This window comes from Petaurus breviceps, unplaced genomic scaffold (genome assembly GCF_028583685.1).
Source record: "Petaurus breviceps papuanus isolate PSGF00001 unplaced genomic scaffold, PetGlider_PUasm1.0 37, whole genome shotgun sequence".
Lineage (NCBI taxonomy): Eukaryota > Metazoa > Chordata > Mammalia > Diprotodontia > Petauridae > Petaurus > Petaurus breviceps.
In genome coordinates, this window is record NW_027186296.1 from 92,298,600 (window position 1) to 92,325,297 (window position 26,698).

The window sequence follows — 26,698 nt, forward strand, 5'->3', positions numbered from 1 at the left end:
CAGGAAGAGACAGAGACACAGAAAATAAGAGATAGAAATAGAGCCAAAGACTGATATACAGAGAGACAATGACAGCAAAACAGAAAGACAGACAGACTGAGCGATTCAGAATACATGAAATCCTATATCATGCCTCTGTTCCAGGCTTTGTTCTATTTCTCAAATTCCCCTATCTCTTTAATTCCATCTTTCTTGGTTCTAGTGACTTGAATTTATTGAGGATATTTAGGCACTCTCATCTCTTCATTTATATTGCATTTCAACTCCCTATATGCATTTTTATCTATTTTTTTCCGGTCCAAAGATAATACTCCTTGGAAGAAAAAGTAGGAACAAAACACAAATTGAGTAGTTCTGCTTTCTTTCGATTATCAAGTATTATTGTCCTAGGCCCCTCTGAGCAGTCCCTACTTCTTCTTTGATTTTCCTCTTGCCCCCACTAGCATTTTGTTATACCCTTGGTGACATGGAAGGATCACTTTCATGCACCAACAAAATACATCAATTGCAGGAATTATTAAAATGTAGTTTTGGAATTTTTTTTTGGCAAGAATTGCGTGGATTCATTCACAGTATCTTCCTGGCCATAATTATTACTCAAGAATTTAAATGGTTCTTCTGAATGAACTGACTTTTAAATTACCTCATTAACATCAGAAAATTAACACTTTTATCAACAGGTTTAACTGGCAACAAGATCTGTTCCATGCCAAAGACTTAATATCCCCAAAATGATGACTACATTTAAGAGTTGGATGAAGATAGTGGAGTTACGGTCTATTTCACCATATTTTTCTATCTTTTCCTAATACAGCAGAATTTTGAGTTAAGTTTGGGAAAATAAGGTAGGGATATAATTTAATATTTCAACAAATATTTGTTAAATTCCTACTATATGCAAAAACCAAATAACTAAAAGAAGCTTCTTCCCTCATGATTGTGTTTCAGAATAGAGCCAACGGAATCTACAATGCTTCTATATTTTCCATTCTCTAGCAGCTTTTCAGTTGGAGAATATTTTGTGTATATCTCTTAGTTTTCAAGTTCATTTGGCAGCACTTTGTTTATTATCAGCACACCATGTGGTATTGTGCCAGTTGGCTTATCTTGTTGTTAAGAGAAGAGTCAGTATTCATGGTTTTTATGTTATTCTTTTTAAAAGTCTAAATTATCTGCTTTTGTCATATGTATTTAATCATATAACAACATCATCCCTAAGCTTAAAATTATACCTTCATAAATTTAGTAACAAAAGAAGTAGTAGTGTGTGCCAGTGGGTAATCTTCAACATAAACACAAACAGTTGGGTTATTAGGCACATTAGCCCCACATATTGATTTCTGTTTCCCACTTTAGAAAAGGAATGTAATTCGAATCAACAGTCTATTGTTTTGGATGCTATACCAAGTTGTGAGTTCTATTAGTGTGTGAGAGGGGCAATGTTAATGGAGAAGAGTGTAGGGAGAGAGAAAGACAAATACTTTATCATGACTTTTGTTGTTAATTCCTTCATCCCCCAATAAGAGGATTGAATTTGATCACCTCTGTGGTTTCTTTCCATTCTTAAATTTTATGATCATCAGTATCACATAGAATTTATCTTAAAAAAGATTAAAAACCAGCAATAAGCAGTCTCTTATCTATGTTTTCTTTCACAGAAAAGGGTAAAGGAAACCAAGTTTGATGTCTACATGATTAATGCATCTTGCCAAATATTTTGCCAACTCACAAATTAATTTATCATGTTTTTCATGATTACAAATTAAAGTTTTGCAAAATATTATGGGCTTAGTGATCCTTTTCATAACATAAGGCTAACTGATTTGATGTTAATGAGTAAAGCCACCTTCAAACCCAAATTTTAATGACTTGGGTGGGAAGGAAAGCTTAAACTTCATAAGCTTATCCTTTACATGAAATTCATGTTACTTGCACAGAAAATCATTAAAATGTAATTTTCAGTAGTGAAGTCTATATTAATTGCCTTGTATGAAGGGCTGAAAAGTTCCCTGATAAATGCATGTTTTTAAGCATTTGACAAGAGGGATAAAAATAGGGTTTTTTTTTTCAAATTAAGTGGTCTGAGTTCAGAATGACACAGTGTAATGCCAAGCAAAGGCAACTTCTGAGGTTCGGGATACCAGCTTAGTAACTCTCTATTTTATTCGGGGACAAATTAGGGCAAAACATTCACAGAACAGAGAAAAATCAAAATACAGCATTCACCAAGTGTGATTCAATAATTTCCAAGTATTACTACACCCTTGGGCAATACATTCATTTAGTCCATCACAAAGTCTCTCTTCTCAAAAGGAGATTAGTTTCCAATCATAAACAAAGTACATTCATTTGGTCAGTCACAGAGCACAAAAAAAAGTCAAAAGTTTCCACCCTTGGATCACAACTGAATTACAAATTATCAGTTAATGCTAAGCACCTTCTCAAAAGGGGCAGTGGAGAGCACAAAGGCCATCTACCCCTGAGCTATATACAACAAGGTTAAGATATCATCACAGCATTTAATATCCAAGGAGAGGTCTTTTCTTCATCTTGACCCGAGGCAAGTTCTCCAATCTCTGTCCCTGGCCAGAGGAAGCTTAACAAAGCCACAATATACATTGCAACAGTATCCTCATCAATTCATTCTCTGCCTGCAGAACAGTCTCAGGACCCCTGAAAACATCAGCAAGACCCTCTTCCAGGATTTCTGTAAACATACAAGAAAATCCTTCTTCAGGGCTTCTGAACCAACAACAAAGTTCTAGGACCTCTGCAACAACAGCACTATCCTTCACCAGCTGACAAATCTGGCAAAACCATATCAAAACAGACAGACAAAAATACCGGCAACACAGCCATGTCTCCTCAGTCCTTGGCAGCTCCAGGTGGCAGCTCTCAAAAGTCCTAGGAAGTTCCAACTGGCCCTCAGCAATCCTCTCTCTCTCTGCCTCCATGATGCTGCTCCCAAAAGTTCTTCTGCCTCTCCCTCTGCTTGGGCCTTCTCTCTTCTTGGGCCTCTCTCTAAATCCACGGCACCAGCTCCTCCCCTTTCAGCCCTCTCTCTTCACATCAACAAGTCCATCCCACAAGTGGGATTCACAAGCCCTGGGTTTCAATGCTCAACCCAAAAACCAAGTCAATACAGCGGGATCTTTAAATTCCATTACTATTACATGCAGGATTTCTCTGTATTCATTGACTGGTGTAACATGGGCCAAAACAGAAAGGAAACATCTCACCTTCTTTCATATTAATAGCTAAGAGAGAGACAGTTGAAATTTAAAAGATTTTTTTTAGATTCATGAGCCCTATTCTAATGAAACTATTTGGCTGAATAATCCTATATTAGTAAGAAAAATTCATGTCCATCTATCTTTCTAGATATAGATATGATGACTTTTTATTCTTCCATACTTTAAAAGGCATTTCTTCTGTGTTATATATCACAAATTATATATAACAAAAATGCTGTAAGCATACAAAAATCCCCTCCGTATTCTGGTTCAACCTAGCCACCTTCATATATATATACACACATGTGTACATGTGTGTATGTATATGTGTGTATATATACATACATATATGTATATATGCATAGATATATACATACACAAAACCCCCATGTGTATAATTTGTCCCTTCTATGAAAGTAAGATAATTATTTTCTTCTGCTGAGGTTTGTATCCATAATGTATTTGTATTTAGTTTGTTCTTCATGTCAGCAAGAAGACAAGTTATTAATAGTTTACATTTATAGAGCACTTTTAGGTCTACAATGTACTTTCCTCATGGTAGTCCTAGGAAGGTAGTACAAATGATTATGTCTCCATTTTTTAAAAAGGGGAAACTGAGGCTCAGAGAGGTTGAATAATTTCCTTAGTCCCTCACCCTTACAGACAATAAGTGAATAAATACTGTAAAAGAAAGAACACTGAATTTGTAGACAAGAAGGCCTGGATCTGGACCTCAGCTCTTCTATTCACTGCTAATGTAATCTCTAACCACTTCAATTTTCTTCTCTGTAAAATGAAGGAGTTTGACTAACTGATCTCTAAGGTTCCTTCCAGTTCTAAAGCTCTTATAATCTTCTATGTCTGATCCAGGTCAAGAATAGAACCTAAGGTCTTCTGATTTCAAATTCAGTAGTCTTAAATAACATGCTAAATTATAGATTTGATTTTGCTAATCATAGATATTCTATATTTTTTAAATGACACATGCTTTTTTTTAAAGAATGAAAATGAATTTGTTGCACTACTAAATTTGATTTCTTTCATTTCTTTTATGAAATTCCTAAAAGATTTTAGGAATTTATTCCAGATAAAAAATGTACTTTTCTATATTTTATACTAATATTTGCACCTCTTCCTACAATTCAAGTGGTGTTGGCCTGATTAAAGATCTAATACTTGCATAACTTTAGAGCTAATCCCTAAAATTGAAAAAGTGTAGTCTGAAATGTAAATGCTTTATTTTTACTAGTATCTTCTTTAAAGTTTTACCAAAAAAATGTAAAACAACAAAAGTAAAAATCAAATATACCCACCCATTCATCTTGATTTGCTTCTTGAATCCAAGAATAATGAAACATTTTCCAAGTGTGAAGAGATCAGAGCCTTCACTTGGCTCTTTAGTCTATCAATTTCAGTTTCATATTTTTTTAAGAGAAAGAAGAATACAGTAGCACCTCTAATTGGTCATTACTAAACAAATTCTAGGAGCTCTTTGCTCTAAGAGGCACTACAAATCATCAATGATGAACAAGAACAAGATTCCAACAGCTGCTTTTCAGTTCTTATCTTGGTTTCCTGGACACCTCTCAAAATGCCAGCAATGATTAGTCTATATTATGGGTTAATTAATGTGAACTTTTATCTCAAAGTTAAGTTTGAGTAATACTAGAACAAAATCTATATCAATGTATTAAAGATAGAAAGTTGTTCAAGTGGTTTTTATATGGTGAAATTCCTTTATTGTCAAACATTCTTGCATTTTAAGTTTAAAAACATCAAAAACTTTCAATGTCTAAGTATTACCTATATGCCTTGCATATGAAGTGAATAAAATGTTTGCTGACTTGAATAGTTGAATCTCAAAAGGGCAGGTAATTCAAACTCAAATGAGACAAAGATATGTGAATTGTTTTGCAAACTTTAAAATCATACACACACATAATGTCAATTTCATAAGTTGCTTTGTTAGTGTGAATCATGTAATCAGTCAAGAAACAAGGATTTATTAAGTGCCTTCTGTGTACCAGATACTGTGCTAATATAGGTACGGGGTGTGGGGAGGGCTACAAAATAAAAAAATGAAACAATGCCTGCTCTCAATACCCTAGACTCAAGAACTAAAATGTGCCACTATTTAGAGGGCAATGGGCAAACAGTCAAGGGTGGTATGGGCAGGCTGTAGTACCTACAAAATAATTAACAATTAAAACCAAAAGCAAAGAATTCAAAGAAATTTATCTTAAATTATTAGATGAGCTTAGAATAGTATGTGTATATCTATAGATGTAGATTATACACACACACACACACACATATATATGCTGGTTATATGATGAGAGCAAGCAATTTCCATTGGGCACAACGTGTGCTTTTCTGGTATACTCCAAATGTCCAGAGAAAGCAAGCAGCATGGGTGGACCCTATGTCAAACTTATGTAATAACAGGGATAAGAGTTGCATAGAATGAATAAGCAAGCAGTAATGGATAGGCTGTGATCCTCATCCTGCATCAGTGAGGTCACAATCCATCTGTGAATTTAAGAATAAATTCAATTATTATTTTTAGTGATGGAGTTATTGTTTTTGTGGTTATAAGGCCATAAAAATAAAATCTAATAAGTTAGCATAGGACTGTATTCCCATATGTTAATTCTAGGATTCTCCAGGTAATAATAAAAGCATATTTTTCCCTGCTTCATGAACATGTTCAAGGTTTTGGGGGATCTTGATATATGGCACTATGAAATTTAGCTTATCCTCCTTCCATGCTTAATGATTACTCCCCATATTATTACATCACTTTCTCATTTCCAAAATTGTCTCTTTCCCCTACTCAATCTTTAAAGTAGGAAAAGACTCATCTCACTCCCTGAATTATTCTAGCAACTTCTTTTGCTCTCCATCCCTCAGAACTTGCTCCTGGAGTGAGTCACTGCACCAACAGAATCTATAATAAAAGTTTAAATTAAACTTGCAAATGTTCTGTAGAGTGATACAGTTGTACTTTAGATTTCAGAATTAAGTCTTCGGAAATTTGTCCTTTGTAAATTGATTCAGACCTTTGCCAAAATGGCAACAGAACAACTTAGCATTTCGACCAACCAGTTAATTTGATTAAAATAAAAACAACAATAATTCAGTCAGTTTAGTTCAAGATGCTCAGACGGCAGCCCTATGTGTAGTCAACCTTACTTCGCATAAAGTAGTTCACCCATCTGTGTTTACAAGTCTCCTTTCTGAAATGGTGCTAAAATAAGCATTAAAAAGTAATGCTGATAGACATCTAAACTGTAAGCACAAACATCTGCAGTCATTATTGAATTTCATTTTGCATTGTGCTTTTCTGTCCTCTCCAAAGCATTTAACTAGGAATGATGAGTAACCCCTTGGTGCTATCATTCCCCAAGCAGCACCAACAGGGACTCGTCCTTTCTAGATGCATGCATGGTTTTACTTCTCCATGCTCTTTTTCTAAGTTGGAGCTAATTCCAAGTCTAGAAAGTGAAATAGGAGCCCAATCAGATAAGAAAAAAAAGCATACATATACAGATGTGGAGCCTACTTTTGATCCATTTGCCAAAACAGCTAAGAAGTCATCTTTTTTTCCAAAAAAGACTTCCTCAGTGTATGCCCTGTTTCATAGTGCTGTTCATTAAGAAAAAAAACCATGTTTTCAGATGGTGATATAGAAATATGAAAAAGCTATTTCCTCTATGTTCTAGCATAGCTATCCTTTTATTGCATCATGAATGGCAACCCACAAATTCTTCCCTAGATGAGAGTCACAGAAAGATATTGCTTGGCCATCAACCCTCAACTGTTGCAAGAGAGATTAAAACTAAGACAGCACAAACTACATAATATCCTCTACTATCATCCTTTCTCCATGCTTTTCTACTCCTTTGAAGCTCTGCATCAAAATCTGTTTTTTTTCTTTTATTTACATTAAAGAAAAAAAGAAAAAACTTCCATCAGAGGATGGGAATGAAACTCATCGAACATTGGGCTGAATGTAGCAAGCAGCTGGGTTGTCTGTTGGCTCTCTGCCCAGGCCTCAAAGCAAGACTAATTTGAAAGCCCTCTGCAGAATGAAGCCTAAAGCCTGCTGCTCAGAGGACCCTGCTGTAATCAACCACTGATCATAAGAGATTTCCTTTATTGACCTGAAAGCAAGTTTTTCAATCTTCCTGCCAGTTAAGGCACTTACTGAAAGTAGGTGGACACTATCCAAAGTGAATGTGCCTGATAAATAGGGCAGACACCCATCTTCACTCAAAACGCTAAATAAATAAATAAATCACTCAAAGACCCTATTTCCAGTGTGACCTGTTGTGATGTATGCTAACAAAGAGTCCTTGTCCCCATTATTTGTTATCCCATTTTTATGCCAACAGAAGGAAGAACTAAGGGTAAGAAGGTGTCACTTTTAGCAAAAACACCACATTTGGCGAAGTAGTTAGGCTGGAAACTGTCACCCAGGGCTCAGTGATCAGTGTACAAGTATTCCCTTTATTTCACCAGAGATGTAGTGGAGTGAATGCAGGACAGTGTTTATCCCCCTGGATACAACATCAGAAAGTTCCAGATCACTGTGAAGTCTGTTCCCTTTGTGCTTTACCCACATGTGGAGTTTGAAAGATTTCCTCTACCTCTGACTCTCGATAATGCCGAGCAATTTACAGCAGCTGAGAGGGTCACATTGACTGCTCCCAAAGGCAAAATGGGGCAGAAATGAAACTTTTCCCCCTCAGAGAAGGTTAGCTTTTGTGACACATACTCAAAAGACTTTTCAGAAAATGAAGTTTGTTTTTTTTTCACACCATCCATCGTATATCACACTTAAATGGGGGTTTCTTAAATAAACCATTTCCAGAATATCTCCATTTTGAGTTACTAGGGAGAATTTGCATAAGCTTATGCCCTAAATCATAGATTAAGAGCTAGAAGGGCTCCTAGAGATCAGCTACTCTAATTCCTTTTTTTTAACAAATGAGGAAACTGAGGCCAATGTCAGTAATAGAATAAATCTTTGAACCAAGGTCCTCTGTCTCTAAATCCAGTTCTTTTTCCAGTATACCACACTGGCTCAATTAGTGAACATGAGAACAGTGGTTCGAAGTCTTTTTTGAGAAATTCGCTGTATGGTTATATTAGCCTCTCTGTAGACATAGGAGATTTATCAAGGATCAATTTGGTTGCAGACACATCTGCTTCTGTCAAAATGCCTCTGGCTATGGGGTTACCTATGGTAATGAGCTAGCTTCCCATTCTTTTGGCAAAGGAGTATGTAGTCTTTAATAACCATGCAGATATTAATGCAAACACAATGCTTTTATGGAATATATTCAACCCTGTTGCTTATAATAATCCTATATTGTGATGCAAAGGCCTGTACAGGAGATTGTACTTATATTTCTCCCTCTCGTTTTTGTTGTAGATTTGAGAATTTCAAGCAAAAGTTAGGATTTTTTTTTCTCTTTACCATTTAAGATTCATTTTAAAATAGGATAGGGAGTTTACAAAACTCTGTTGTTTTCCTCCTACTATTTGAATGGTATTTGTTGTTGTTTTGGAATAGAATTAGGGGACACCCCAAAAAAATCAGCCCAGAAGATGCCAGGATTCCTTGAATAGTTGATGGTTTGTTTTCTATTTTACATAGTGGCAAATCTAAAATGTAAGAAATAACTGTTTTATCTCTAGCCTTTATATTTAGTATCTGCCAGTGACTGAATAAGCAATGCATTGCAAATCATTAGTACCCAAAGCAGTTCACTTGCTTATGCAGAAAGAGTTTGCAGTCTTCTTCCAATCCCTTGTGGGCTGGTGTCTAAACCACAAAATATTATCTGAATTGCCACTAATTTTACACAAGTTCCTAGAGAGGGGTTAGGGCAGGAAAGAAAAACTGCTTTATTCCCTTGTGCAGTCATTTCTTCAGGAACCTAGTCAGGCCCAGAGGAGAAGTATGGGTTGCTTCTGCCAGAGCTGTTGTTCTTCCATTCTAAATCCATGAGCCATGGGTCTCCAGGGCCCCTAAATCAGGCCTGTTTCACAAATACTAAAAGTACCTCCAAAGGGAAAAGTTGTACTGCCAGTCCTATGATTATGAGCAAGGGAAGCAGCTGCTTCATATAGTCATCAATAATTTACATGTTGCTACAGATATTAAAAACTGTTTAATTGAGAGACAGTGATGATGACCAAAGATATTGAACCAGATCCTCCCTTGTGTTTTAGTTAGCATCTGATAGCGCCTGAGGTATTTCTGGACAATTGGTTTAACTTGTTCAGGCCACTCCTCTCAGTATCTTCACATGGTTGACTCTTAGGCTGACTCTCTACCCTCCTTAAGTTTGGGCAAGAGCTTTGCTTTCTTATTCTACTTTCCACCATCATTCTCACCTCACTGTCAGCATCACTGCTCAAGCCTGGCCCCTTTCATCCCCAATGATCTTAAGGCTCTGGAGAAATCAAACGGTTAACCTTTATGAAAAGGTTAGCAGTGCTCACTTTCCATAGGACTGAATGCTTTCATTGGCCAATGGATCTCCAAGCTGTCATTAGATCCTGCCACCTGAACAGCCCGTGGTAGGCATGATTCATTGGTAGACAAAGAAGTAGAAAGTTAAATCAAGAAAGTACCAGCGTATCTTTAAGGAGATGACAGGTACAGTGTGAGGTCAGTATAGCAACTCATTCCAGACCCACTTGCAGTCTTCCAGTTCTATCCAGAATTCTTCATGAAAGACAGTTGAACCTGCTACTGGCATTATATCTGATTTCTGCAATAGTTTCATCAGCATTGGATATCAGACAGATTTAAAAGAAAGTTCCCAACAAAAAGAACCTTAAATGGAGATAGTCCATTTGCATAAAACTTGCTTATTATAGAATTGCTGAGTAGAGCTTATATGAATGAAGTAGGAAGGCCAAGTGGTGTCCGAGCCATTGCTGGCAATATGATAAAGGCAGGGAACACCCAACAAAAACCCAAAGGATGCTATATCTAAGACACACGAGACACCTTCCTCCTCACTAAAAAAGCTTGGAAGCAGAAATCCTCCATGGACCTGCTAACTAACAGAAAGGAAGAGAGATAAGGCTGGCTACTGCAGTTATTGGTGAGTGGGTGCCCTCTATACCCAAATTCAGTATACAGTCCAGAAAGCAAGAGGCAAAGCAGGAAATAGCAACAAAGTCTACAAATATGAGCAGAAGTCACAGAACAGATTTCCTGTGCATCACACATGTACATATGGCAACTGCCAGCAACATTTTTCTATTTAACTACACCTACCCACATACATGAGTCAGAATACCATCAGTAGCAATATTAAACACATACACACACACACACACAACCAGTCCCACATACTAGCTAGTGCTGTCCTTTAAGAGTCTTTAAACAAGAGTGCTTAGAGACAATGTGGAGCAGTAGTGTTGGACTTGGAGTCAGAAAAATCTGGGTTCAGCTCCCATGGTGGGCACTTCTAAGCTCTGTGACCATGGACCAGTCATTTAAACTCTCTGAGCTTCAGTTTCTTCATATGCAAAATGGGAATGATGCCCATTGCACCTGTCTCAGGGTCTTTGTGAGGCACTATTGAGATAATAAAGGCAAGGAACTTTGAAAATTTTCAAGTTTAACATAGGATCATGAATCTGGAGCTAGGATGTTAGAGGTGATCCAGTCCTCCTCCCTCATTTCACAGATGAGCAAACTGAGTCCCAGGCAGGTTAAATAATCCCAGGTGAGATAATAAGTGGCAGAGTTCAAATACTCAAATATAAATGTCGATTATTTTAATATCATTAATTATTTTTGCTTTGATTTGCTATGAAGCACATGTGCCACTCCAGATATTTCATACCTTGGATTATTGTTCCTATTGTACAGAGGCATTTGCAGCCATCATGAGCAAATTTTCCATTTCATTCTCCAAGGCAGCAAAGTCATACTAGAACATTTATAGAACTAAGTCAGCAGACTATCACTCAGTATATTTCCCTAGAGTGATATTGGTCTTTGATCACAAGTCTTTGGGTTGTGCCATTTAGTTAGTTCGCTTTCCTAATTTGATATTCCAGACCATGCTTTCTAAGCAAGTTAATAAGAATATGGGATAGACTCAAAAGCCTTCCCAGCCCTCAGGTATTATGTCTAATGCTACTCACTTATTTCTTCCTGTCCTCTGGTCATCTTTATTATCATCATACCTGACACTCACAGAGTGCTTTAAGGATACAATACACTTTACTGTCTATTATCACAGTACATTAACTACCTTAAAATAGCCCTTTGAGTTCAGTAATACCAATATTATATTCTCTATTTTACAAATATGGAAACTGAACCCCAGAGAAACAAAATATCTCTCCCAGTATCACACCACATATGTGTGGTATTTAAACCTTGAACCCAGGTCCTCTAAACTCAAAATCCAGCACTTCATTTTTACCAAGGAAACACATTCAGGGATAGGATTTGTTCTTCAAAAACCACATTGGTATCCTGAGTCCCAGTGTCTCTGGGAATATTTACAACATGATCAATATTTATTCCATAATGTGGTCGTAGTATTTTCAATCAGCCAGTTTAAATAGTAGGTAAAATATGGCAATGTCTGAATCAAATGGAAAATACAATACTGTCACTAAAATAAAGTTAAAATATCCCCAAGGACAGCATAACTCACTTTCTTCAGGCAACGGTAAGTGCTTAACCTTAGGGTGATTAGAACATCAATTAGGACTGACCTTAAATCAAAACCTTTTCTTAGGTGGGTAGCTACAAGAAGAAAGGGCTAGATAGTATTTCTTTCACAAGTTTGGGAAAAGGTAATTTGGTAGCTTTCCATGCTACAATTCAAATTCGGGTTAAGTTTGATAAAAGAGTTACAGGTTAGAACTTTTATGAATAAGATTCCTATGATGGGAGTTTGGTAACTTAAAAAATAAAGGAGAAGAGGGGCGGCCAGTTGGCTCAGTAAGAGCATTGGCCCCAGTGTCGGGATGACCTGGGATCGAATCCGGACTCAGCTACTTAGCACCACACCCAGAATTGTGTAACCTTGAACAGGTTACTTAACCCCAATTTCTTTAAAAAGAAAAAATTAAAAATAAAAAATAAAGAAGGGGGTGGCTAGGTGGCGCAGTGAGTAAAGCGCTGGCCCTGGAGTCAGGAGGACCCGAGTTCAGTTTTGGCCTCAGACACTTAACACCCACACAAAAAAAAACTAGCCGTGTAACCTTGAGCAAGTTACTTAATCCCAATTACCCTCCAAAAAGGCAAAAAACATAAAAAATAAAAAATAGAAAAAAATAAAGGAGAACTATGCATCAAATGAACTTAGTATTAACACAAACCAATGTGTGATTCCAAATGGTACTGACTAGATTAGAAAGAAGCAACGCTCATTAAACACTATGATGATTTGTACTGAATAACAATTAGAGACTATAATTTCCATCTTTTACTCCTTACATTCTTAATTACATCCTGCAGTTCATACAAACTTTCCTAGGTACTGGGCAACATGATGGCAATATCTTGAGTTAGGAGTATCTTGGGCTTATATGATAAAATGTTTTAAATAACTTGAACAGAAAGTTTATAATTTCACAAGTAAAATTGTGTGTACAGACAGACAAGACAGAGATATATGTATATATATATATATATATATAGTTATAGATATTATGGTATGCTGAAAGATGAAATATGTATTTTGAAGCTAAAACACAATTATGATTTTTCTTTAAATAACTTTTTATTAATATACATCATATGAAAACAAAGTTTTTGTAATCAATCAAAACAATAGAAATAGATTACCAGGACCTGGCTTTGGAACCTACCTCTACTACTTATATGACTTTGAGAAAGTCACTAAACCTGATGTCCTCATCTCTAAAATAAGAGAGTTGGACTAAATCAGAGGTTCTCAGATTTTTTTAAATCTCATGACCTCTTTGCCCTCATAAAAATTATTGAGGATCCCAAGAGTTTTTGTTTATATGTATTGATATTTGCCATATTTGAAATTTAAAAGTCTTAATATAAATTTTGAAAAGAGTTTTGACCTTTGACATGGTCTTGGGTACCCCATGACTCCCCAGACCACATTTTAGGAACCGATGGACTAGATTATCTCTAAGTCTTTCTCCAGCTCTAAATCCTGTGATTCTAGTCATTTTAGTGTTTTCAGTATTACAAGTGTTCCAGTTTTGACAAACAATCAAATGTTTGGAATTGTGCCTAAGGATGGAGGACAGGCCTTCATTCATAATGATTAAGATGAGATTAAACATTTTCTAAGTAACCATAGCTGTGCATTGGATCAAGTAAGAAATCTGATTATTAAGTTGACTAAGAAAACAATACTATGCACATCTGCAAGACCAGTGTGGTATGACCAAAGTTTCCAAAAGTTACTTTCTTAATCATTTGAGAGATGGCCAAAGCTCCATTCCCATAGTATGTAGCTATATGCAGTCAGAGGGAAAACATTTAAACATCCCAGCATGGTATTTCCATTTAAATCTGATTACAGTGAAATAAAACTATAGCTATTAAAGGTTTAGAAGAACTACAAATACAAGCAGTAAAAGAAGACAGATAGTAAATGAGATAGTAAAACATTTCAGCAGGGCAAACAGTTTATAGTACTCCTCATTCAGCCTTCCTGTAGCAGTCTGTGCCTTTCACTACAGACCCATGCTCTGTTCCCTGAACTCCACTTAAACCAGCAATTAACCTTTCACGCCTAATGAAGCTGTTTTCCTGGAAAAAAATTAAAATATATAGTGCTGCCTGCGTTTACACAGGCTTGGGAGGAGAGCATTTCAAAATGAATGACTTTTCAGAGGCTTTTGTTCAAATGCAAAATTGAAGTGCTGTGTTTGTGTATAAATTGAGAATGTTCTCTTTCAAGGCAATCTTACTTGATGTACTATATTTTGTTACTGTACTTATTAATTGTTCTGCATGATTATAAAAAACACAAACATCAGTAATTTTATGATTAGGTTGTCACTACAAGTGTATACTATTACCATTTCATTTCCATTAGTGAACACTATAGTTTTACTAAAGATAACTACAAGTTCATGAGATTGTTCCTACATTTTTTTTATAGTGAATTTATTGCTTTTACAAATGTATTTCCTTTTCATAGATTCAGCTGTTAATCATTCATATTTTTGTTTTCTTCTCATTTAGCATCTTTTGGGAGAAAAGCAATTCTGTTTACAAATTTTAGAATTAAAAAAAGTTTAGGATCTTTTTTGCTCCTCAGAACCAGAGAAGAAAAAATAAATCTTATTTGGCATAAGTACTGCAAAAGTATAATTTAAACTTAAACAAGACCAGTGATATCTCTAAAACCGAAAGAACCTAAACTTATTGTCATGACTGTGTAAGCTGTATCTGTCTTCTGGCCTGAAGACTGATGGTCATTAGAATTGTTCACTTTAGAGTTCTTTGCCACTAGGTCCCCGATGTTCCAAAGCAGCTGGAAAGAGTATTCCCCTGTTTGCAAATATCAGTTTGAGGTAAAGTCAGTTACAAAGGAAATATCAAGTGATGATGGAAAAATTCGACAGGACATGGAACAGAGGATGACGCTTTCTTCATCATACATCTCTTACTTAAATAATCTGAACATCTCAGTGTCTAATATTTAAGAACTAAAGCTGAAAAACAAGTAAAGCTTATAATAAATATTTAAGCCCCAGCAATTTTATCGAATCTACTCATGTATTTTGATGTAAATTCAGCTAGCCTGCAGCGTCTGTGCATCATCGTGACATGGTAAATGAAATTCCTTTAGACCGCCAGTCTGAAATAATGAATTGTTCCCCCAGTTAATTGTATTGCTTTGATAACAAGGAACTGTGCTGGGCCTAGAGAACACAATAAGTGGATTTCATCAGATGATTTGTGTGACGTTTTGAAAAATGATCTTCCATAGTGACCCAGTTTTAATGGAACTATAACAGCATGCCCCAGGATGTAGCCTTCAAATTGAAGGAAACATCCCTGGGTATTGTTAGTGTTATGCAGAATGGGATAGTCAGCATGCAGCCCAGATCAAAGGGAAAAAATTCCTGGTGAAAAAGAAAATTGGACCCTAAATAAAATACAGTAAACTTGTTTCTCTTTAAGTATAAAGAAAAGTAGCTGAAGAGAAACCTCCAACTACCTGTCATCACTTAAGGAGCTCTGAAGAGAAAGGACTGGTTTTGAAATAAGAAGACATAGGATTGAGTCCTAGCTCTACCGTGTATTTTCTGTGTGACCTTAAACAAGTCACCTCATTTCTCTTCTCAGTTCCCCCATCTGTAAAATGGAAATAATAGTGCTTCAGCTAAATACTTAGAGTTATTATATAGATCAAACAAAACTACTTAGTGTGACCCGAACCAGATTTAAAATATAATTGGGAAATTTCTTTTTTAAAAATACAAGATAGCATAGATAATATTTATTTGTGGTTTTCTAAGTCTCTTTGTAGCCATTAGGGGACTCATTTCTATTTGAGTTTGACACCACTGGTAGATGGTCTCACAAATCCCTTTCAGGCCTAAATCTATTATCCCAAAGCCATTTTTGTAATGTTAAGTGCTATAGAAATGTCGACAGTATTACCTCAGAGATTGTTGTTGTTCTGTGAACTCTTCATAACCTGGAGTGGTTTGCCATTTCCTTCTCTAGCTCATGTTACAGATGAGGAAACTGAGGCATTTAGGGTTAAGTGACTTGTCCAGGGTCACACAGCTAGTAAGTGACTGAAGCCAGATTTGAACTCAGGTCTTCCTGACTCTAGGTCTGATGCACCTAGCTGCCCCATCTCAGAGATAGTATTTCAGTGACATTAATGAGGAAAAATGAAAAAAAAATGTGTTTTCTTCTAAAGCACTATTAAAGAAATATTAATATATTTGGACAACTACATTCATCAACATTTACTAATGAGTGCTGACATTTAGAAATGGTTCAATCCAGTTATGGAATCTTGAACCAGAAATGGACCTTAGGGGTGTTCTAGTCTGGCCCTTTTTCTTTTAAGATGAGATGGGACTGAAGGCCTCATAGCTGAGTTCCTCATCCTAAAAGAAAAAGGCTGCACTCTATAGAACACATACCTCTGAGGTTCCTTTCAGCTTTCCATTGATGACCTTATCACCCAGGAAGTAAATTGCAGATCTAGGATCCAAATACAGGGGCCTCTTTTTATTCTTCCAATGCTATTCTCATTACAAATGCTTCTGAAAATTTTCCATGCAGTTATTTTTTCCCCCAAATATTATTATTATTACTGGCAAATCTATAAATGACTCTATGTTATACTTTCCCAGGAAAGCATACAAGACACAAATAGTAAAAAAAAAAAAAAGAAAGCCTGATTTACACAGTTTTATCTATCCACTTTTGTCTTATTTGCCAAGTAGGCACTGAAGCGTTGTTTATGATGTATGATTTTCAACCTGAGCATGTATCCAATTTTAGAAATCATTAATGAGTCCAGGAAATATTGGTCAGAGGCACTACTTTAATTAGGCTTTGGCCTTCACATATCCTGATATGCAAAGATACAGTGACAGCTTTGGATTAGCACAGAATTTCCTGTATTGGCAACCAGAAATGTGTATTTCCCTTCTGGCAGTGGGTTTTCTGTCAGTAAGGCAATATTTGCAGCCATGTGCAAATGGAAAATGGATTATTTTCAGAGTTTCCTTGGACTAGGTAATATGGTAGTTTAATGCATGAAATGAGTTCATATTTGGATGTTTTGATGATTGAAATTAGTTTAAGTGGTCTCTGTCCACATTAAAGAAGACATAGACTATTTGTACTTGGCAGCCTCTGTATTAGATAGGGCCAGGGATGGAATGGCAGGAGGGCTGTAAATTGAGACAGAAGTAGAATAGATCTGTGAGAAGTTATGTGGTATCTGCCTGGGCTGAACTTTTACCTTAGTTATAACTCAGAATATCACTTCTTTTTAATGTCTTCATTGTTTTTTAGATATGTTATTGAAGGGGGGGGGGCGTGTAATAGTAGATAGTTGTGTTCTATCCATTTGTTTTATTTTATTGTCATTTACATTTTAAGATACAATGGTTAGGGTTGTATTTTTTCTCTATTTTTTCTTTACTATTTATTTGTTAAGTCTCTTCTTATTTAAGGTCAGTACTTGTTTCCTGGGATTTGTTTTACTTACACTATTTTGATGTGAGTCTCTCCTCAAAGGCCCTCTTTCTACCTCTCCCCAGTTCCTGTTAATCTGCTCTATTCCAAGTCTTCTTCTTTAATTTACCTAAATTGTTGGTTTCTCTTTTTTTTTAATTATTTAGTTTGAATCCCAGGCTCAGACACTCAGCACCACACCCAGAAATAACTGGCCGTGTAACCTTGAGCAAGTTACTTAACCCCAATTGCTTAAAAAAAAAAATATTTAGTTATCTATTTCTTCCCTTCTTTTGTCCTTTACTTTCCTCACCCAGTAAAGGAAATAGTTCAATCTTTTCCTTGCCTTTACTCTCCATTCTCTTATTTTTAGTGATTTTCTTTTACTATGCCCTTTTCCAGAAAGTTTTCCTTTGCTTTGTCCTAGTCATTTTTTTCTCTCTCCTTAAAGTTACTTCTAAGTTTATTTTCTGATGCATTAAGTATATTTTTGTTCCTTCCTCTCTGTGTTCCTCAAAGGGCTAATACTTCTGAAGTACCTGGTTTGAGATCTCTTGTCTGTCTGATTTCCATGTTATTGCATTTGTAGACGTTTCCTGTCCTTTTTGTTATATGTGCCTCATACTTTGAAATATTAATTCATTAGAGATTGTCAGATGGAATGAGAGTCAGTAGTAGAAGTTTTGTCTTGGTCCAAAATTATGAGTCCTGGTCCAACCCCCTGCCTTTATCATAATCAGTTTCTCTCTCTGGCACATCCCATCACGGGGATGTTCTTCCCCAATTTTACCACCCTGGATACTGTTGTCTTGTTTTTGAAGAGGACCATGGCATCAGGTAGGTAATACCATGACATAAAGAAAAAGCCCACTACAAAGCTCTCATCTCCTAAAGAAAGGCACATATCTCCTCATCAATGGGAATGATCTTAAATGGTATTTTCTCCCCATATTCCTAATTGCTCCCCTTCTTTGTCTCCATCCCATTCTTCCACAATACCCACATTTTGAACAACAGACAATAGGAATCGATATTCCTTCACTGTTTACCCAAACACTTGGCAGAGTTACATAACCTGCTATCCTCTGCCCCACCCCCATAAACATCTCCTTCCTCATTTGTGCAACATCTCTCTCTAGCATTACCTCACACAAAAGACTGTACTTGGTGAATCATTTCAATTCTTTCATTATAATTTCTCCTGATTCTTTAGGTTCCTTTTAAATCTTCAGTCCCTTATCAGGACTTTGATGTTCTTTGTTTTTTTTTTTCTTTTACCAGAGTTCAATCATTTTCAGTTAAAAAAAAAAGTAAACACAAGAGAACTGATTTCCTTACTTAGACTTTTCTTGCTAATTGTGCCTGTTTACCTTTGTTCTATATTGGGTGATGTTTGCAAATTCAAGAATTTGTGCATCTCTAGTTTTTCATTTGTTTGTTTTTCATAGGAATGTTTCAAATGTCTTACATTTTTTATTCATCTATTTTTCTTTAGTGATTTGGCTCACATTGGCAGAATATATTATTTTTGGTTGCAGCTTGAACTCCTTTGGATTTTGGGTTTTTTTCTATATTATTCCCTTTTTTCCTCCGATTTCTCATGAATACAGAATAATCCCATGTTAATGTCAATTGCCTTTCATAATTAGAAGTATTTTTCCTGGTTGCTTGTAAAATCTTTTGTTTGCTATTAAAATTGTTCAATTTAAGTACCTCATACCTTGGAGCTTATAGCACAAGGTATTATTTTGGTTTTCCTGATGGCAATCTATGGATTCTCTTAATTCTTCTTGCCAATGTTTGGTTATCTACATTCAGAAATCCCTGACAGTTTTCTTGTATTATTTCCAGCACTATAATATTTAGGTTATTTGATTTTTCATATTCTTCTAGGAGACCTATGATCCTTCATTTAACTCTATACATCCTGTTTTCAAGGTCATTTTCTTTGACATATATAGAATTTATATTATTTAACCATTATTGCCCTTTAATACTCTTCTTTTTTTTTGTAGGCAATTGGGGTTATAAGTAACTTGCTCAAGGTTACACGGCCAGGTGTTTCTGGGTGGGTGCTAAGTGTCTGAGCCTGGATTCGATCCCCAGGTCATCCAGACACTGGGGCCGGTGCTCTTACTCACTGTTCTACCTGGCCGCCCCTCTTTAATACTCTTCTGAAAAAATTTCTATCACTTTAGTATTTTGGTGTCCTGTATCAGCAAGCACCCCAGCATCCCCAGGGTGGCTGCCAACACAGGTTCTTAGATTTGCTTTGATAAAGGAAAGCAACTCAAAATAGGGTAACAAGCTTACTTTAATCAGTCAAATATGTATTGTTTACCTAGTTCAGGGGAAAAAGGTAAGCACCCCAAACTTCAGAGCATACAGACAGAATTATCAAGACAGAGAAACAGATCAAGTAGACAGTTTTCCAAACTGTCCAACCATTACATCCATACCAAATCAACATCTGGGTTTTTCAAAAGCCGGGGGGCTCTCAACAACGGCTTCCCAGAGTCTCATCTGATCAAATCACAGAACACTTTTCAAAGTGAGCCCCAAAACAAAGCCTCAAATCAGGGTTTATATAGCCTGCTCCTGGCTCAGAGAATGTAACACCCTTCTGGACCCACTGGTCAATCAAAAAGTATCTACTGAAAAACAAGCCTCCCACCCCAGGCTCCAGGTGCACTTTAGCCTAGGGGCAGGGAAGATCTTAAAAATTTACTTTCCCATTACATGTCCCAAGTATGTTATTGTCTCTCTTAAACAGATTCTTCCTTGAGGAGATTCTGCATTATATATTCCATTTTTCCTTCTCTGCTATTTGTATTTTCTCTATCTTTGCATTAAGAACCCTTATGCCAATCCTAAATTATTTCCCAATTTCTTCTTTTAAGTTTTATTTCTCTTATAAACCATTTGCCATATAATCTCATATGTTTTCTTTAGTAAGATAATATTGTTTTGGTCTTATTCATATTATAATGCTTTGATATGGTTTGGTTGGTTTCTTTTTGAGGTTTTATTCATTTTCCTTTGTGCCTTTATGATCTGCTCTGTGATTATAATGCTTGTATGTTAGGTTTTTATCCAAGTTCTTTCTTGATCTTTTAGCTTCTCTTTTGTATTCCCCCTTCACCTGCCTTTGGGAATCCTCCTCATTCTCTTGTTCTTCTCTCTTACATTGTTGCACAGATACCTGAGTCTGGGATGCTAAATGGTTTCAGCCTCCTCCCATTGGGAAATATCAGTATAAAGCTGGCACCTGTCCCTCCATTTGTATCTTCTGAGGGGGAGAAGACTGGTTTCATCTGAGTTTCTGTTCCCCTTCCAGTCAGACCCTATCCTTTGTTTCCATCTAACTTATATCTCTGAATGCATTGGGTAATGTATATTTTCTCCCCTTCCCCAAGACATCTGTCCATTACCCTTCTTCCCTTCCTTACCACTGCTCAGTAGAAAAAAGTATTTGTCACTTTCTGTGGAATAGCTGGGAGCAGGTTGGATTCAGGCAATCTTTGCTGTGAGGGTTCCTTATCATTCAACCCTGAGTCATAAGTTTATGAGTTTGCTTGTGTTTACTACAGCAGATATGTGGAGTCAATTCTACAATTTTAAAGTATAATTTAACTCCTCTAGTCAATGACTTTAAAAATAATGATCTTCATTGTATGGGAGAAGTTACTTGAAAAACTGACATTCAGTGTTATACAATTGAAAGGGCTATATTTGCCTTTTAGGTTCAAGCTCAGTATAGTAAAGCAATTCATGAAGTCATAGGATAAAAAGATTTAGAGAGAGAAGGAAATCTAGAGATTATCTGGTCAAAACCTTTTCTTTTTACAGACAAAGAAACTCTGGCTCAAATCAGTGAAGTAATGCTTTGATGATATTACATTCACATACTACATTTTGTATAGCCTTTCCCAATATGAGACTAGTCCCTAAGTTTCCAATTTTTGCCTTCTGTGAAAAGAGATGTTATAAATAATTTTGTACATATATGTCCTCTTCCTCTTTGATTTCTTTGGGTGCATAGGTCTCCTAATGGTATAGCTGGGTCAAAATGCACTTCAGTAAATTTGGAAGCATGTTTCCAAATTGCTTTCTAGAATGGCTGAACCAGTTCCTAGTTACATCAACAGTCCAGTAGTATACCTATGTTCCTGTAGCCCACCCAACATTTGATATTTTCCTCAGTTTTCCTCTAGTATGATAGGTGTGAGGTGAAACCTCAAAAGTTACTTTAATTTTCATTTTTCAAATTATTAGTGATTTAAAACATTTTTCATATAATAGTTGATAGTTTGGATCTTTTGGGGAATGACTCCTATTCTTCTTTGTTTTGTTTTGTTTTTTGAGAGGGGAAGTTAGGGCAATTGGGGTTAAGTGACTTGCCCAAGGTCACATGGCTAGTTTTTGTGTTAAGTGTCTGAGGCTGGATTTGAACTCAGGTCCTTCTGACTCCAGGGCCAGTGCTCTATTCACTGTGTCACCTAACCACCCCAGATTCCTATTCTTCTGAAGCTGAATCACTTACTCATAGGTATTGAATGTGAGATCTCTATCAGAGAGACTTACTGAAAAGATTCCAAAATCCCCCCCCACCCCAAGTTAACAGTGAATTACCCTTCTCTGGCCACTACTCCTTTATATGTATAGTCTCCCCTTCCTTGGAATGTTAGTTACTTGAAGGTAAGGACTATCTCATTTGTGTAAAAAGTGCCATTCTGGTAAAAATCTTTTGTTAATTTTAATACTTCTTTTCTTATGCTAGAGAACACATCTAGGCAAATGTCAAAAGTTAAAGCACTTGATTTAACTTTTAATTAAAATTTTTCTTTGTATAATATGGCTCAGAAGTGCTCCCCTTACTTGTATGTGCAAAAGATCAACTCATGTTCTGATGTTAAAAAATAAAGGTGTAACCCCATTGGAGCACTGAATGCGATGTTTTGTCAAACATTGGATGTTGATTTCCAAAAAGGTTTTTTTAAAAGATGTTTGCTCCTCTCCTTATATCACAAATATTGCCATTTCAAAAATGGCCAGGTTATTTTGGAATCTATTTGCTATAGAAGGATTTTGGATAATACAAAAGTATTTGATAGCTTTAGTCTTTATAATGAAATTCATTTGACAGATGACCTACAGGAAAAGAACAAGAAACTAAACAAGATCGTGTCTACTTTAGCATGATATGATTGAACATTAAGATCTTCTCTTGGTTTCTCTTCTAGGTCTTGCGATCGCCAGTGCCCTCATAGACATTTCCCAGCAGAAGCCATCAGAGAGTAAAGATAAGTCTTCAGGAGTCCGAAATCGAAAACATCACCTTTCAACACGTCAAGGAACTTGTGTCTGAGGTCCAGGAACTGCAACTGTAGAGTCTGTATTATTTTTCTTTTCAAATGGCTTCCATTGAAAGCTATCCCACAGCCTCAGTTTTTATGGAGGCAAAAATCTCTGATCACAAGTTCAGAGTCCTGGTCCTTTCATACGTACAACCAGCCGCACTCCAAACCAGAACACCTTGTAAGCCCAAATGCGGACATGAAATGACCTTTTATAAGAGCAGAAGAATTGAAGTTCACAAACAACAAAATCCATTTTTGCATAAACTTTAAGCATATCAGAGATATACTTATATCAGACATGGAAAAAGCTATATGTAGATTATTTCCTAATGAGGATGGGGATAAGTATAATTCTTGAGTGGGGAGGGAGACAGGGGATCTGTTACAAAACTGAAAGAAAAAAAATGTTTTTGATTCCTGAATGGTCTGAATTATACCATTTTCTCCATATAAGCAAATTTAGACAAACCAAACATAACCAGAAATTGAACCCATTGCTATGGATTTAGATATTGTTTTATCTCACTGTAATTGTGAGAGCAAATCCTTAAACTAATAGACTCTAGATACTGCATTAAACTGTTTTATAGGGTCATATTATATCAGAAAACAGTCTGGGAACATGAAGATTATTTACCCAACTGGAAAGCAGACTTAGCTGAGCCAGGTTTGGTAGAGACCATGTGCCCTTCCACAAGAGGCTTATTAGAATTCTGAGTGAAGAGAACATCCTTGCCTTCCATGCCAACTGACTAACTCATTATCAGAGCTGATAGAGCATGGAAAAGCCTGTCCAGCAATCAATTTCTCCCTTCTTTCCAAAAACAGCCTCCAATATTTCAAACCTAAAAAGATTATAAATTGTTATTTTACAAGTATGCAAGCTTCTGTTTCAATATGGAAATATTTTAATTGCCTAAGAATCATTGCATCACACCAAAAATGACCAACCTGCAGCTTTGCCAAAACTATAGTCTTCATTTGGTGTTCCTCTCTTGGTTGCTGAATTTTATTTTGTCTGTACCTTCCACAAATGCAATGAGCTATATATTTTAAAGCTGACACTTCCTGATTTACAATACGACCTCAGTTACACATGCCAACTGTTTCACCTAGAATATGATTCAAAAAGAACATTTGGTTGCCAATGCCAACAGCATTCTTGCCTCTAAACATGAGTCCAAGATACTGAGTGGGCCTTCATGACCAGAGCACTGGCCTACAGCTAACACAACTCCTTAAGGGCCCTCACTCACTGTATACTCAAGGACTGAAACATCTGAACTGAGACAAAAAGAAAAAGGATTTTACAATAAGACAAGTTGAACTGGATCTTATTCTTATGTGGCTGATAGCAGTTGATTCAAGTTCAGTACTTTTCCTAGAGCTTAATTGGAATTGCAATTTCTCAACGGGGAAAGCAGAAACAGAGGAGTCCATGCCTCTTATCAACGATAATTTTACTAAAGAAGAAAAGATTTTAAATTATAATTGATGTTCAATACTTGATCTGTATTTTTCATTTTCTTTTGATTTCAGGGAGGTAATGACATTTTGCTGTTTTCAATCGACTGCATAGTTACTTGCATGCTATGGTGGTATACTAGCAGAATAAGACCCTGTTATGAATTTCTGTGCTTATTTCATGCCATTTATTAAAAAGAGATTTGGCTTAATTTTAATGAGGAGTGAATGTGCAAAAATATCAGAAATAATCATACAATACGTAGTTACATCTTACACAGGACTGTTAGGTTGTATCTAACCATGACTGTCACTGTTTTTATAATTAGACATTTATGGATTATAAATAATACGTATCCCTTATGTTGGCATGACAGTTTGAATATTTTTCATGAGTTAAAATGACTCATCTTTAGAGTAATCCCATCAATATCCTGTGACTTTTTTTAATGATTATTTTGAACTCCTGTTATTCCACACTGTAGAAAAAGGTCAAATGGGCTTATTTTTTAAACTTTTACTGAAAACAATAATTTGGTGTTACTATCTTTGAAACATTTAAACAAATTTTTTCTTTGATGTTTTAAATGATTTGCTCAAGGAAAAGTTAAATGAACATAACCAGTGATGACAAAAATAAGCACTTAGAAATTGAACTATGTGGCTCCACGGTTTCGTTATATAAGAGTTTTCATGACACATAATTTAATAGCAAAGATACAGTTTTGTAGGTTTCAGGGAGGAGGGGAACCTGAATTAACTGTGTGTTAGGAGAGGTTAAGATAATGGCATTCCCTTGAGAGAAAAATGATTCTCATCTACCTGAAATCCACCTTGGTTCATATAATTTGAAAATGTGAACTTTTCAAGATTATCATTTGTATGACAGTGTTTAAGACTGACAAGCATCAGTCTGATATTTCATTAGGTTGATTAAAGCCATACTGCATATATTGTGGTCAACAATGATACTTTAATTATGCAACATTCTCATAGTATATCAAAGAGTTCCCTAATAACCGAACTCTGCATTCTCAGATATGTTCATTTGGAAAGATTCTAAGAATAACCAGCAGCTGTTTGTCTCTGGAAAGAATGTTTTGCTTGTTTATTAAACCAGATGTTAGACTATTGAAAATATGCAATTGATAGGGACAAAATTTTAACAGCCTTAACTGACCAGTTCCCTTACCCACACATGCCCTAGGAATAATAATTGTAAATCACCTTAGTATTGCTCTAGCTTGTAAGCTTTGTGGTTATGCAGATGTAGAAAAGTATTGATTATTTAAATGCAATGAAATAGTCAGAATTAACCTGGAAGAACTATTTGAGAAGAGTCTAAGAATTTTTGTGTATGGGATAAATATACCTCCAGATGGGTTTGCTAGGTTTTAAAATAACCAGGACTTTTAAAATTGGCTTAAATCAAAACCTAGTTCTGAAACTATTGAGTGACCCTCAGATACTTGTTCATCCATTTCCTACAACTTGTTTTCCAAATTAATGCATTGATTTTTTTTGTCAAAAGTTATTTTTCCTTGACAGGAAAATCAGGAAATTTTTGCACATAAATATTGGAGGAGAAACTTTTTGTTAAGATTAAACTTAATCTGAGATATCAGAGATCACCTCTGAAACCTAGACATTTCTAATGATGTCCATCAATGACTGGCTCAACAGTGACTATGATTATATCTCTAAATCTGCCGATTCTAAATTGTTTATTTCATCATGATATTTACCAAATTTCTATTTCCCATAGACTAACTGCATTCACACTCAAACTTCTATTGAAGTCAGTTTTCATTTAAAGATCAAAGAAAATGTGAACTCTGATAATTTTGTTATAATTTGTTTTGAATGCTGTAACATATATATCTACCTTATAGACATATAATATATGCAAATCTCCAATCTGTTCAAGTGAATTGCTTCTTTCTTTCACCTCCTTCATTTTTATAAACATCAAAGGTCATTTTCATTAGGGTGAAGATGGATTTTTTTACAGTATTACAGAAGCTTCCCTTTACTAATAATATCTTTACCATACTCCCTCATTTCCAAGAACATAAGCAGTACAACTGTTTTTAAAGCATTGTTTTCATTAAAATATTTATGTTGCATATGTTACTACTTTTAATTGCTAGTGCCATATAAAGTCAGTGCTATGGCCATTGTCATTCCTTTAAATAGAAATATGCAGGGATCATAACTAAAAAAGTTCTAACATACTAGAGAGAGTAGATTTTTGATATTCAATGAGTCACAAAAAGGCCTTTAAAGATGTTTTTGGAAATGCAAGTATTGCATCTTTCTACTTCAGTTACAGTGAAGGTCACATTTCTTTTGGCCTCTTCTTCCTTATTGTACAAAAGGTACAATCACCAAGAACCTATAAAATCCACTCTCCTATCCTTTGGTTAATGCTATTTGTATGAGTGGAT

General features: G+C 35.8%; 1 protein-coding gene across 1 annotated transcript in view; it reads left to right on the top strand.

Moving 5' to 3' along the window:
- ATRNL1 (attractin like 1) overlaps window positions 1-26,692 on the top strand; it is a 1,293,617-nt gene extending 1,266,925 nt beyond the window's left edge. Inside the window, exon 29 of the mRNA XM_069099032.1 lies at window positions 22,671-26,692. Coding sequence (XP_068955133.1) covers window positions 22,671-22,795 — 125 coding nt within the window. The 3' untranslated portion in view covers window positions 22,796-26,692. The remainder of the gene's footprint in view (window positions 1-22,670) is intronic.
- The last annotated feature ends 6 nt before the right edge of the window (window positions 26,693-26,698 follow it).